Consider the following 14,023-nt stretch of genomic DNA (forward strand, 5'->3'; position numbering starts at 1 on the left):
TTAAATCAATATGTCGTTTTGTCATTTTTTTTCCAAATCATGTATGTATTTTTTGTCCAGTATTTTTTAATTTTATTTTTTGCTTTGGGGCATGTCCACCACATATGATAGTATGAACCAGGTAGCTGATGGCATTTCTTTAAATGTACTAGTATGGTTTATGTGTTCCAAACACAACAGTAATTCATGAAAATTGTGTTTAGAAATGTGCTTAAAGAGTGACTCAGTGAAGAAACCATATTTTCCTGTGTTTTAAGAGAACATGAATTTGACCAACTGTACAAGAGCGGTAGAGTTTACCCTGGTCGGATTGCCAGGTGTAGGGCGAATGGAAAGTGTGATGCATGCAGGTATCTTTCTGCTCTACCTCCTGTGTCTGATGGGCAACGGGCTCATCATTGTGATAGTCATTTTGGACCACCATCTCCAGAAGCCCATGTATTTCTTCCTTAGCAACCTTTCTTGCATTGACATTGGACACACCACAGCTTTTATTCCTAAACTACTGGTCAACTATCTCTCGGCAAAGAATTCCATCTGTTTCTACTGCTGCATAACACAGCTGTACTTCTACTTCTTCTTCGGCATTACGGAATTTTTCATCATCACCTTGATATCCTTGGACCGATACTTAGCCATCTGCCATCCTTTGAGATACTCCACCATCATGACTTCTGGGGTTTGTTTTAAGCTATCCATGGCAGTCTGGTTTGTGGTTTTTTCCTACGTGATTTGTCAAGTCGTCATGGTTGCCAACCTACCCTACTGCACCTCCAACATTATCAATCATTTCTTTTGCGATGCTGGGCCTCTTTTGAAGATTGCAGGAGGAGATACACATCTCATCGAAGCCCTGAGCTTCCTTATTACTGTACTCGTGGTGATGTCCTCTCTGCTTTTCACCCTCATTTCTTACCTCTTCATCATCTTCACCGTTCTCCGCATGTCTTCATCAACCAGACAACAGAGGGCCTTTTCTACATGTGCTTCCCATTTGGTTGTGGTCTGCATTTTGTATGGGTCAGTCTTTTTTGTTTATTTAAGACCTACTGTCAAGAGCTCTTCCTTTGGTGTAATACGGTCTGTTTCTGTGGTCCATACTACGGTTGCTCCAGTGCTCAATCCTTTTGTTTATACTATTAGGAACAATGAAGTGAAAGAAGCCATTTGGAAAGCATTAAGAAAAAATAGACTCCAGCTTCCCCTAAAATCTAAACCTAGACCTGGCTGAAGAAACAATCCCATTCTTCAAGAAGAGGAATGGATGAACTTCTGTGTTTCCCCGAAAATAAGACAGGGTCTTAATTTCTTTTGACCCCCAAAATAAACCATTGGCCTTATTTTCCGGGAGGTCTTATTATTTTTGAGGTGCAGGAGGTGGTGAGCATTGTCACCTCATGGCTGCTGCTGTGTTGTAATATTTTTGGGAGAGGGCTTATTTTTGGGGAGGGCTTATTTTTAGCACCTGTGCTCAAAAGCCTGATTGGGCTTATTATCCCAGGAGGTCTTATTTTCAGAGAAACGGTATCCATCAGCAATTTTTTACCCTAACTTTGACAGATTAACAGAGTTGGAACAGATCTTGTAGGTTGTGAAGTCCAACCCCCTGCCCAACTGGGAGACCCTACACTAGGGGTGAAATTCAGCAGGTTCTGACAGATTCTGGAGAACCAGTAGCAGAAATTTTGAGTAGTTTGGAGAACCGGCAAATACCACCTCTGACTGGCCCCAGAGTGTGGTGGGAATGGGAATTTTGCAATATCCTTCCCCCAGGAGTAGGGAGAGAATGGAGATTTTGCAGTATCCTTCCCCTGCCTCATCCACCAAGCCACGCCCACAGAACCAGTAATAAAAAATTTTGAATTTCACCACTGCACCATTTCTTAAAATTGCCAATCTAATCTCTTCTTGAAAGCCTCCAGTGATGAAGCTGTTCCGTTGGTTGATTGTTCTCACTGTCAGAAAATTTCTCCTTATTACTAGTTTGAATCTCTCCTTGTTCAGTTTCCATCCATTATTCCTTGTCTGGCCTTCGGGTCCCTTGGAAAATAGCTTGACTCCTTCTTCTCTGTGGCGGACCCTCAAATATTGAAATACTGCTATCATGTCTCCCCTGGTCCTTCTCTTCACTAGACTAGCCATGCCCAGTTCCTGTAGCCATTTTCATATTTTTTAGTCTCCAGTGCCCCTAATCATCCAGATTGCTTTTCTCTTCACTTTTTCTAGAGTCTCAACATCCTTTTTTTATAATGTGGTGACCAAAACTGGATGCAGTATTCTAGGTGTGGTCTTGCTAAGGCTTTCTAGAGTGGTATTAGTACATCCTTGGATCTTGATTGCATCCCTCTGTTAATGCAATTTAGGATTGCATTGGCTTTTTTGGCTGCTTAACTCAAGGCAAGTTGGAAGGAGAAACAGGTCAACATCCATCATCCAGTATTTGAGACTATGATGATGGTAGCACCCATAACTTCAATTAAACTTGAATCCCAGGAAGTATTTATCATGAAAGGATAGCTTTTGAATGTTTGTTTGTTTGTTTGCTTGTTTGGATTTATATGCCGCTCTTCTCCAAAAGGACTCAGGGTGGCGTACAAGATTAAAAAAACAAACATCCCAAAAGTTTTAAAAAATTAAATACATTTCCCCCCCCCCCAAAAAAAAACTGAATTTAAAGACAATACATTTAAAATAAGTTAAAATTAACAGGCCAGGCCGGCTTGCTGGAAAAGCCAACTTTTTAGGGCGCGCGGAAGGACGGGAGGTCAGGGATTATGCGAAGCTCCGGGGGCAGCTCATTCCAGAGGGAAGGCGCTCCCACAGAGAAGGCTCTCCCCCTGGGGGTCACCAGCCGACACTGCCTGGCCGACGGCACCCTGAGGAGGCCAACTCTGTGGGATCGTTCTGGACGGTGGGAGGCTACTGGTGGCAGTAGGTGGTCTCGCAGGTACCCTGGGCCTAAGCCATGGAGCGCTTTAAAGATCATAATTAATACCTTGAATCGCACCTGGAAAACAACCGGCAACCAGTGCAGGCCACCTAAAAGGGGTGTAACATGGGAGCACCTAGGTACCCCCATGACAACCCGCGCGGCCACATTCTGGACCAGCTGAAGCCTCTGGGTGCTCTTCAAGGGCAGCCCCATATAGAGAGCATTGCAGTAGTCCAGGAGGGAAAGGATGAGGACATGAGTGACTGTGCACAGAGCATCCCGATCCAGGAAGGGCCCAATTGATGTACCTGGCGAACCTGGTAAAAGCCCCCCCTGGTCACGGCTGTCAGGTGTTTTTCTAAACTAAGCCGCATATCCAGGAGGACTCCCAGATTGCGAGCCTTCTCTGAGGGGGCTAAAATTTCTCTCCCTATCGTCAAAGATGGAACAAGATGTACAAATCGGGATGACGGAAACCACAGCCACTCAGTCTTGGAGGGATTGAGCTTGAGCCTGTACCTCCCCATCCAGATCCGCACAGCCTCCAGGCGTCGGGACATCACGTTGAGGGCATCGTTTGGGTGGTTTGGGGTAGAGAGGAATAGTTGGGTATCATCAGCATATTGATGATACCATACCCCAAAACCACGGATGATCTCGCCCAGCGGTTTCATGTATATGTTGAACATGTTCTTCAATCATGACAAAAGGATATCATTTTTTTTTTCATGGCTCCGTACCAGACGTAGCGGTGATCTGCTCTCTGAGATTCTTTGTTTTTGATTTTGACTTGGGGATCAATTTGCATCCTTAGGATTTCCTGGTGCAGTTGATTGAACAAAGACGATTGGAATGAACGGTAGAATTCTCTATTGGCCAAGCGTGATTGGGCAGGCAAGGGATTTTTTTCTTCGGTGCATAAACCCCCAGTGTACATACAAGCAACAAGAGATAAATTATGATTGCAATCATAAAGTACAATCGTCCTAAAATACAAACTCAGTGATGGTCACAGGATAGTAAATAAAGGCAATCAACATAAATCCTGAGGTACAAACAGCAAAGTTATTGTCAGAATTCTAAGTAATGCACCCAATAGCAAGGAAAACGAGGCTGGTGGATTCCTCAAAGAATAGCTTTATTGGATAAGTCATATTGGCACAGATCCGGTGAAAACCAACTCTGAATGTTCCTGTGGTTTTCACCTCATTAAAAGTAAAAGTTTTTCCCTCAATCCCAAAGAATCAGTCACATGGCCCAATCATGGCAGCCTCCATAGGTCCGGTGACATGACTCCTCCTTCCTACAGCCAGGTGTGAGAATGTCTTTGCTTCCCAGGGGAAAGTATTTTATTTTGACTACACAGCCCCCCCAGCTATCTCTAATCCCTCCTCCCTGTTGCTCAAGTCCATTGTGGCAGCACTGAGGCTCGAAGATGGCTTCGGCCAGATCACCTTCAGGGTTGACAGTTACAGTCATAAGAAGCTAAGGAAATAGGTAATAGGAAAGATGAAATGAGGAGAAGGATAATTTGTAAAGGTAAAAGTAAAGGTAAAGACTCCCCTAGCACATGTGTACTAGTCGTTCCCAACTCTAGGGGCCGGTGCTCATCTCCGTTTCAAAGCCAAAGAGCCAGAAAAGACGTCTCCGTGGTCATTTAGCCAGCATGACTCAACGCAGAAGGCGCATGGAATGCTGTTACCTTCCCACCAAAGGTGGTTCCTATTTTTCTACGTGCATTTTTACATGCTTTCGAACTGCTAGGTTGGCAGAAGCTGGGACAAGTAAGCTCACCTCGTTGCGCAGCACTAGGGATTCGAACCGCCAAACTGCCAACCTTTCTAATCGACAAGCTCAGTGTCTTAGCCACTGAGCCACCGCGTCCCTCTAATCTGTAATACAGCCCTACTAGGTGCTTTGACATCCTAAGACAGTGATGGCGAACCTATGGCACGCGTGCCACAGGTGGCACAGGTGGCACACGGAGCCATTTGTCAGGGCACGTGAGCTGAGTTCACCCTGTTTCAAAGCCATTTTTCGCCCTCCCCAGGCTCCAGAGGCTTTATTGGAGAAAAAACAACAACACACTGTTCGAATCCCATGTCAGGGGAAAATTTCACCCTGAACTAGATGAGGTCTTAGATCGCGGCTTTTCCAAACAGCATTTTCTTTAAGGTGCGAAAATGAAAATAAAATCCCGGAAAACATATTCTAATTAAAAACAAGCTTTAATACAAAAATAAGAAATAGAAAATAAAACAAATCTATCTAATTGTTACATTTTGGCAAGAAACAGTTTTGTCTACCAGCTTCCTGGCAGACGGACGAAGATCAAAAAGGAAAGAAGTCTCTGGAATGTGTGACATAATAAACATGCTAAGCATGCGCAATAAATCATTGTCAGATAAGAACTTATGACCTGCGCAGTAACTCTTTCAGTTCAGCTATTCAGATCAGGCTAGCAAACATTTAACGCAGTGACATCCCAGTATGATGTTTGAAAAAAAAATGAAAGAGATACATTTGGTGCTGTCAATCACTTGGAGTACCTTTCGATCTGATCTGATCTGAAGGAACTATTATCTGCCAGGAAACATGATTTTCTAAGGCTTTTGGTAGTTTCCGTCTTTCATGGGAGGAAACATGAAGTTTCATGGAGTAGATGTTGAAGATGAGAGGGAAGAAGAAGGTGTTGTTATAGCTTAGATCAGTAATGGTGATCCTTTTCGGCATCGACTGCCGAAACCAGATTGTGTGTGCATATATGTGCATGTGCCAGAGCCATGCCTGGGTTTTTGACTGTTTTCAAGCCATTTTTGGCCCAAAAAAACCAGCCCAAAATGGCCTGCAAAGAGCCCAGAAAATACCCCCCAAAATGCTTGTTTTGGGGTCGTTTTAGGACACTTCTCAGGCTGTTTTCCAGGCCATTTTGGGGGCCGGATTTAGCCTGGAAAACAGCCTGAAAATGGCCTGACAAATTGGCCTGAAAACAGGAACACAGGAAAGAGGTGTATCTTACATAGGAAGACAGTGTTATTATAGAATATAGGAACTGACACGGAATTCCAGGATCAAACCGAAAAGGTTTATTGCGCAAGATTCAGTCGCAAAGTAAGCACAGACTGATTCCCGAAGGATTCGTTTGCAAAACTATTATAGATCTGACAGGCTCCCCCCCCCCACACCCCCACAAGCCCTCCCTTTTCCTTCTCTCAAAGCTAAAATAAAATGTGGCTTTTCTAGTAAGTCACAGGTACTTGCAAAACTATCAAAGTTTCCTGTCTTCAATTCTGCGGTTTGGCTAGGTGTGATTTAAGCTTCCTCTTGCAAACCCTTAATCTCCTCACTAAAGTTTTCCTCTTACAGAACTCTTAACATGCTCCATTATAAAGACAGTTACATATATTTAAGATTCCTATTATCCCATATTAGTGTACTTTGGGTTGATCGATATTCTGGTTAAATAGTATAAAAGTCTGTAAACGACTGCCCTTCCGATAGTGATTTTGCAGCCTGGGTTGCTGGAACTGGCAGTGATCCCGAACCAGTTCTCCTGGTGTGTCATAGGTACCGTCATCTTGTTTTGGCTTCTGTGCATGCACAGAAACATTTTTATAGTACTGCGCATGCACGCAGATTGTGCATCAAGAGTGCACATTTGCACAACCATGAGCGAACCAGCAATAGCAGCTGCCAGAATTCACGCCTGGTGAATAGGTAGGTTTTGTATAACACGTTGGTTCAAATATACCACTTTGTGTAAGTAAACTCACCGCTGGAAGCCATTTTTTTCCCATGAGGACTCCTTGGTGTTCTCTTTCCTTGGTTGTTTTCTTGCAGATGTTTCATTATCCAAACTAGGTAACTTTATCAGTGTTAATGTTTGTTTCTTCACAATATTGAGAGAGTCACAAATCAAGTGTCAGGCCTATAACCATCTTTTCTTTTGGATCTTTGGCCTGCCGCACTTTCCATTCTTCTACTATGTGTTTTCTATTGTGGGAAAATGAAAGGGGGGGTTGTAAGGAGTTAGATACTAGGTAGCCATAACAAAACTCTTTCTAGAGAGCCATGGTCATCCTTTGTCTCTGCACTTCTGCACCTGACCGGAGCTGGATGTGGGGAACTGCTGGTGTGGCAGTGGGAGATTGGACCACGTGATGGACTTGCGGGTGTGGGGGCAAGGTCTTGAACTTTCAACTAGGTGGGGGAAACTGGGAAGCTTTCAGATTTGGGTTTTCCAAGGTCCGTCAACATGGCTCTCTTAATAAATTGGAACTTGGAGTAATACTTTGCCTTTGACTCTGATTTACTTTTGGATGCTATTTGGAACGCTGACATCAAGATTGCGGTTGGGGGATTCCATACTAGTTGAGATGTTAAGCTTCTCATCATGAATTGACTTTGTATCATGATGTGTTTCAATGAAGTCTTTTTTTTACCATTTTCCTTGGAATGCTGTACACTACCATGGAATGCCGTTGTGGTTGAAGAGTTGGGTTGAGAATGGAGTGGCTCAGATTCAAGTCCCCCTTAATCCTGAGAGCTCATGAGTGATCCCATCCCATACAGAGAACATATCTTGTAAGGAAATGTTGGAGGCATATCAATCTGAGAGGTAGGTAAGTATTTACATGTAGGAGAGCATATATGCAGAGCTTTCCCAATGTTACAGATGCATGGACTTTATTTCCATGAGGAGAAGAAATGGAACACAGGAAATGGTCAGACTGAAGAACAGGAAGGCATGTCCTGCAGCAGAATCAAATTGTCAACCTTGACCCATAAAATCCTTGCATACTGCAACTTTTTCAACTCTCTGCATGCTTTGACCCCAAGGATAAAACACCCAGACACAAACTGAGCAACGTGGTATCTGCAGGACAAATGCAGTGAGCTGGGTGCAAATCTGTACATTGGAGAAACAAAACAAGCACTTTATAAATGCATGGCACAACATAGGAGAGCAAAGCCATCAGGACTAGATTCATCAATCCATCTCCATTTAAACAAAGGCCACTCTTTTCAAGACAGCAAAGTTCACATTTTGGACAGAGAGGCGTTAAGCTAAGACAGAGAAGTTAAGCTAAGCCACGCCCAGGCTCCTTGCTGTCTCCTTGTTGCTCACATAGCAAATACTGTTTCGGTTTCCAAACATCCCTCATTGGCTGATTTAGTTGCCATGCCTATTCACTGGCTGGCCTTGTTACCCTGTCTCTGCAAGTCATGAATTCTCATGCACACTGACAGACTTAGCGATATAATAATAATTTAATAATTATTATTAAATTTCTAGACTGCCCCCTCTCCCCGGAGGGACTCGGGGTGGTGTACAGGAATAAATTTAAAAACATACATACATAGCTAAAAATCAAATTAAACAACCCCTGTACGAATTTATAAAAATTAAAAACATTAAAAACAGACCCTAAAAACCAATCCTAAAAATTTAGAAATAAAACTGAGGTGGGAAAGATGGAATTAGGCCAAGCCGGCTAGCTGGAATAGGTGGGTTTTAAGTTTCTGACGGAAGGAGCGGAGATCCGTAGCCATTCTAATGTCAGGGGGAAGGTCATTCCAGGGGGTCGGGCCCATCACAGAGAAGGCCCTTCCCCTAGGCGTCGCCCACTGGCACAGCCTAGTGGATGGCACCCGGAGGAGTCCCTCTCTGTGTGAGCGAATCGGCCGAAGGGATGTATGGGGCAGGATACGATCCCTCAAATAACTAGGTCCCGCAAATAACTAGATATATAAAAGTAAAGGTTCCCCTTGTACATATGTGCTAGTCATTCCCAACTCTAGGGGGCGTTGCTCATCTCCCTTTCAAAGCCAAAGAGCCAGCACTGTCCAAAGACGTCTCCATGGTCACATGGCTGGCATGACTAAATGTCGAAGGCGCAACAAATGCTCTTACCTTCCAACTAAGGTGGTCCCTATTTTTCTCCTTGCATTTTTACAGGCTTTCAAACTGCTAGGTCGGCAGAAGCGGGGATAAGGAATGGGAGCTCACTCTGTTACACGGCGCCAGGGATTCGAACAGCTGAACTGCTGAACTTTCTGATCGACAAGCTCAGCATCTTAGCCACCACATCCCATTAGCAATATATACTAAGCTCTATTTCTTGGAAGTTAGTTCAAAGAGAACTGGATATCAGTCGTGCTGATTCTAAATAATCCAGGCTGACCATAATCTATGGATACTTTTGGAAATATTAGAGACCATTTCATTCTTCTGTGCAAGATCAAGCATTGCCTCATTGAAGGTTTTATACACTTTCTCTTTTTGCATTTGAACAAGAATGGGAATCCCATCATTTATTTAAAAAAAAATGCTTAAAAGTTTATCCTCGTTGGTGTGTCTCCAAAGGATCTCCTATTTCGGGGGTGCCACTTGTCATTTAGCAGATAGCAGAGTTGGAAGGGACCTTGTAGGTCATCTAGTCCAACCCCACACCCAAGCAGGAAACCCCGCGCCATTTCTGACAGAGGGCAGTCCAGGCTCTTCTTGAAAGCCTCCAGTGACGAAGCCCCCACAACCTCTGAAAGCAACTTCTGTTCCATTGGTTGATTGTGCTCACTGCCAGAAAATGTCTCCTTTTTTCCAGGTTGAATCTCTCTCCTTGTTCAGTTTCCATCCATTATTCCTTGTCGGACCTTTGGGTGCTTTGGAGAATAGCTTGACACCCCCCCCCCTCTCCTCTCTGTGGCATCCCACAGATTAGATTTGATTCAAAGCATATCAGCCCTGAGTATATTCTAGATACACTGCATGGATACCCACGGGAAATTAAATGCAAATATCCATAGAGACTGGTTTCCGCGCTTCTGTAGAGAAGAAGTATATAAACCTTCTATGATGCCATCTGCTTGATGCTCTTTAAATATTAATGAAAATATTTCTCAAGAAGTCTACAATTTACCCCTGAACATCTGATGCAACATTTTCTATGGTTCTTGAAAACATTGTCTTCATAAGTGGATGGGATGATGGAGTGAAGGGTATTGTACTTGGAGAAGAAAGGCAGATAAGAAAGCAAGAACAAGTCAAGGTAAGCATGGAGAGATCTTTTGCTCCATGACATAGAACAGAATGTACTGCAAAAATAACTAGGATTTCCTAGCATATCTACACATCTACTCCCATGCACAGAGAGAAACATCTTAGCTTTTATATTTCTATATCCCTTTTATTTACTTTCATATTTCTATCACACTGCATGTTTCGTTTTTCAGTATTTGACTCCTCTATTCTTTAGATAATTAACAAGGCAAAGAAGATTCCTGCACGGGTGTATGGAGCTCTGTCGATCCAGAATTCCCAAGTTCTCAAGTTCTAATTGATATCAAAATATTTCAACGGTAGGCTACAGTATATATTGCGAAGTTGTCATTATATTTTTAAGATTTTCCAAATGAAATTGCCAACAGTGACAAATTTCACACGTGTCACTGATTTCAAATAGTGTTTCTTTTTTTTTACAAAAAAATAATTATTTTTATTTGTTCCAATATAAACATAACATACATTTTTTTTATGGACAGTGCATTGACTGGGTCAAGTCTTATTTTTAAACAATAATTAACAATAACAATAATAATACAAATGGTATGTGGAGTTCTCATCTTCCAACTTCAACAATTCTAGTCTCATTTCATATTCCTTTTACATTTTTTCCCATTAATTCATGTAAAAATAAATAACACTCACTTGTATTTGTTATCCCTTACTAAATGGTATCATTCAATATTTTTAAAAAAATCACTCATTATTCCACCATAGCATCCCTATTCCAAATGTGTGGGGTTACTAATAATACCAATTATTAACAATATTCAATCCACCATGGGAGTGTATCTCAATGTTGTGTATCTAATCCTTGGTATTTTAAATTGGCAATAAAATTTAACGCACTGTTAATATTAATAATACAATTAAATTACCCAATCTTAAATTACCATCTACTAAGCTGAATTTATTGAGGTTATGCTATTTTCTCACTTTATTAATATATTTTCTTATTACCCATCATCTCTTAGTCTTTCTAAAATCCGTAGAAAGATTCTCTTGGAATCTTGTGTCTCTTTATATCAAATAGTGTTTCTTTGATTGTGGCCATATGTGTTTTGTGATTTTAGTTACAGGCCTTTAGTCATCAGAACTGATAAACAAATATGTGTATTTAATTTCAAGTGCTGTAGCTACACGTAACCTTTTTTTCTTTGATGTGTAAATTCACCGTTGTGTTCTCCATGTTGAAGTCGTGACATTAGTGACAGGCCTGTGGCCGTCTTTTCTTTTAGATCTTTGTACTGCCACACTTTCTATTAGTCTACTATGCATTTCCTATTGTGGAAAAATGGGAGGGGGGATTGTAAGGAGTTGCATACTATGTAGCCATAACAACATTCTTTCTAGAAAGCCAAGGTCATCTTTTGTCTTTGCACCTCTGCATCTGACCAAACATGGATGGGTAGAATTGCCGACACTGCAGTGGAAGATTGGACCATGGGATGGACTTGTGGGTGTGGGGGGCAAGATCTTGAACTTCCAAGTAAGTCTGGAAAACTGGGAAGCTTTCAGATTCAGGTTTTCCCAAATGTGCCAACATGGCTCTCTTAATAAATAGGAATACTTTGAGTGATACTTTGCCTTGGACTCTGATTTACTTTTAGATTTTATTTGGAAACCCAACAACTAGTTTCTGAAAGAGGATGTTACAAATTTCGCTAAATCTTGAGTCAATGAAATTTCCACATTTTCTCTTTTTATAACAGAAGGGGAGGATGAATTTGACCAATTGCAGAAGAGCAACTGAATTCATTCTGCTTGGATTGCCACAGGTTGTAGGAATGGAAAGGGTGATGTATGCCAGTGTCTTCCTGCTCTATCTCCTGTGCCTGATGGGCAATGGGCTCATCATTATGATGGTAATCAAGGACCACCATCTGCAGAAGCCCATGTATTTCTTCCTTAGCAACCTTTCCCTCAAAGACATCGGACACACCACAACCTTCATGCCCAAGCTGTTGCTCAATTATACTTCTTCCAACAATTCCATCTGTTTCTATTGCTGTTTAATACAGTTATTCTTCTATTTCTTTTTTGGAGTCACCGAATTTTTCATCATCACTTTGATATCATTGGATCAATATTTAGCCATTTGCCACCCTTTGAGACACACCTCTATCATGCCTTCAAGCATCTGCCTTAAACTGTCAATATCAGCCTGGTTTGGAGGATTTGGGTCCATCATTTGCCAGGTCGTGATGATTGCGAACTTGCCCTACTGCACTGCCAACATTATCAATCATTACTTTTGTGACGTTGGACCCGTGCTGAAGATTGCTGGAGGAGACTCACACCTTATTGAAGTCCTTGGCTTCCTCCTCGTTGTGGTCTTGATTATGTCCTCCCTGCTTTTCACCCTCATTTCTTACCTCTTCATCCTCTACACCGTTCTTCGAATGCCTTCATCCTGCAGACAGAAGAAGGCCTTTTCAACATGTGCTTCCCATCTGGTTGTGGTCAGCATTCTCTACGGATCGGTCTTTTTTGTCTACTTAAGACCTACTGTCAAAAACTCTTCCTTCAGTACAATGAAGTCTGTCTCCATATTGTACACCATGATCACCCCCCTGCTCAATCCTTTCATCTACACTATCAGGAACAACGAAGTGAAGGATTCTGTACGCAGAATGCTAGGTGGAAAAATTCCAGATCCCTGAAGCCTTTAAATATACCCCCCCCAAAAATCAGCTATACCATAGAATTAGAGAACTGGGGGAAATTGTGGGGGGGGGATTATAAATTGACAATGTCAGCAGCATACAAAGAAAATTTATATCAAATGTTTTATCATTGGCATTTACCCCTGCAAGATTCACAAAAATGTTTCCAAATAGATCAGAGGAATGTTGGAAATGTAAACAGAAGCTGGGAACATATTATCACATGTGGTGGACATGCCCAGTAGTAAAGAAATATTGGATAAGAATAAGAAAGTGGCTAGAGGAAATAATCAAACACTAAATAGAGATAAAACCGGAGCTATTTTTGCTAGGCATTCTAGAATAGAATAGTGTAGTGTAGTGTAGTGTAGTGTAGTGTAGTGTAGTGTAGTGTAGTAGTATACTATAGTATAGTATAGTATAGTATAGTATAGTATAGTATGGTATGGTATGGTAGGGTAGGGTAGGGTAGGGTAGGGTAGGGTAGGGTAGAGTAGAGAATAGAATAGAATAGAATAGAATAGAATAGAATAGAATAGAATAGAATAGAATAGAATAGAATAGAATAGAATAGAATAGAATAGAATAGAATAGAATAACAGTGTTAGAAGGGATCTTGGAGGTCCCTTCCAAGAATTTTGTTTTCTTTAAGCCTGGAATATAAAGAAGATATAAAAAGGAATACAAAGAGGGCTGTAATAACAGAGGGAAAGGAAGTAACACTGCCACTTGGAGGCTGGAGGCTTGGAAAGCTTGGATATATTGTCTATTCTTTTTTCTCTTTGATCATTTGATTTTGCATTTCAAGGTTCCCCAGCTTGTTTACAGAGAATGATAGTGAGAAGAGCATGGGTTGTTTATACAGGTGTTTTTTGGGAGCTTCATTGGCAGCTGGAGTGGAGTGAAAACAAAGCCTTGTCTTGAAAGATTATAAATGAACTTGCTTTAAATTTAATAAAACATTTTAAATGCCAGAGTGGCAGTGTTTACAAGTTGGAAGAATAGCGCAACATGAAAAAGAAACCTTAACTTGCAAAAGATTATGTTTGAAATTCAAAAATTATTAGAAGTAACAGAGAAAATTGAGAAGAGATTGGAGAACATAGATCGTAGAACAGTAAAATTTGATGGAAAAATTGAGGATGTTCATCAAATGAAGAAAGTGGAGGTCAGAGTTCTAAAAACTGAAGGAAAAAATAAACAAAGAGAAGAGAATTTTTTTATATTGACAGTGAACTGAGCATGGTTGGAAATGGAAAGAGTGGAATATGGAAAGGGGAAATAGATGTACTGGAGCTCTACCCCAGATCTCAAAGTATAGAAGAAGAAAAGAGAGAAGAATTGATGGAACTAAGGAGAGAA

At 41.5% G+C, this 14,023-nt stretch overlaps 2 protein-coding genes across 2 annotated transcripts; both read left to right on the top strand.

Annotated features, from left to right (window-relative positions):
- Positions 1-262: 262 nt before the first annotated feature.
- LOC309400306 (olfactory receptor 6X1-like) lies at positions 263-1,231 on the top strand (the record flags this gene model as incomplete). The annotated part of the gene is made up of 1 exon (XM_081968722.1): positions 263-1,231. The coding sequence occupies one exon, from the start codon at positions 263-265 to the stop codon at positions 1,229-1,231; it is 969 nt and encodes a 322-aa protein (XP_081824848.1).
- Positions 1,232-11,782: 10,551 nt separating this feature from the next.
- On the top strand, positions 11,783-12,658 carry LOC309400307 (olfactory receptor 6X1-like; the record flags this gene model as incomplete). Its single annotated transcript, XM_081968723.1, has 1 exon — positions 11,783-12,658. The coding sequence occupies one exon, from the start codon at positions 11,783-11,785 to the stop codon at positions 12,656-12,658; it is 876 nt and encodes a 291-aa protein (XP_081824849.1).
- Between the last annotated feature and the right edge of the window lie 1,365 nt (positions 12,659-14,023).

This window comes from Natrix helvetica (genome assembly GCF_964273705.1).
Source record: "Natrix helvetica genome assembly, chromosome: W".
Taxonomy (NCBI): Eukaryota; Metazoa; Chordata; class Lepidosauria; order Squamata; family Natricidae; genus Natrix; species Natrix helvetica.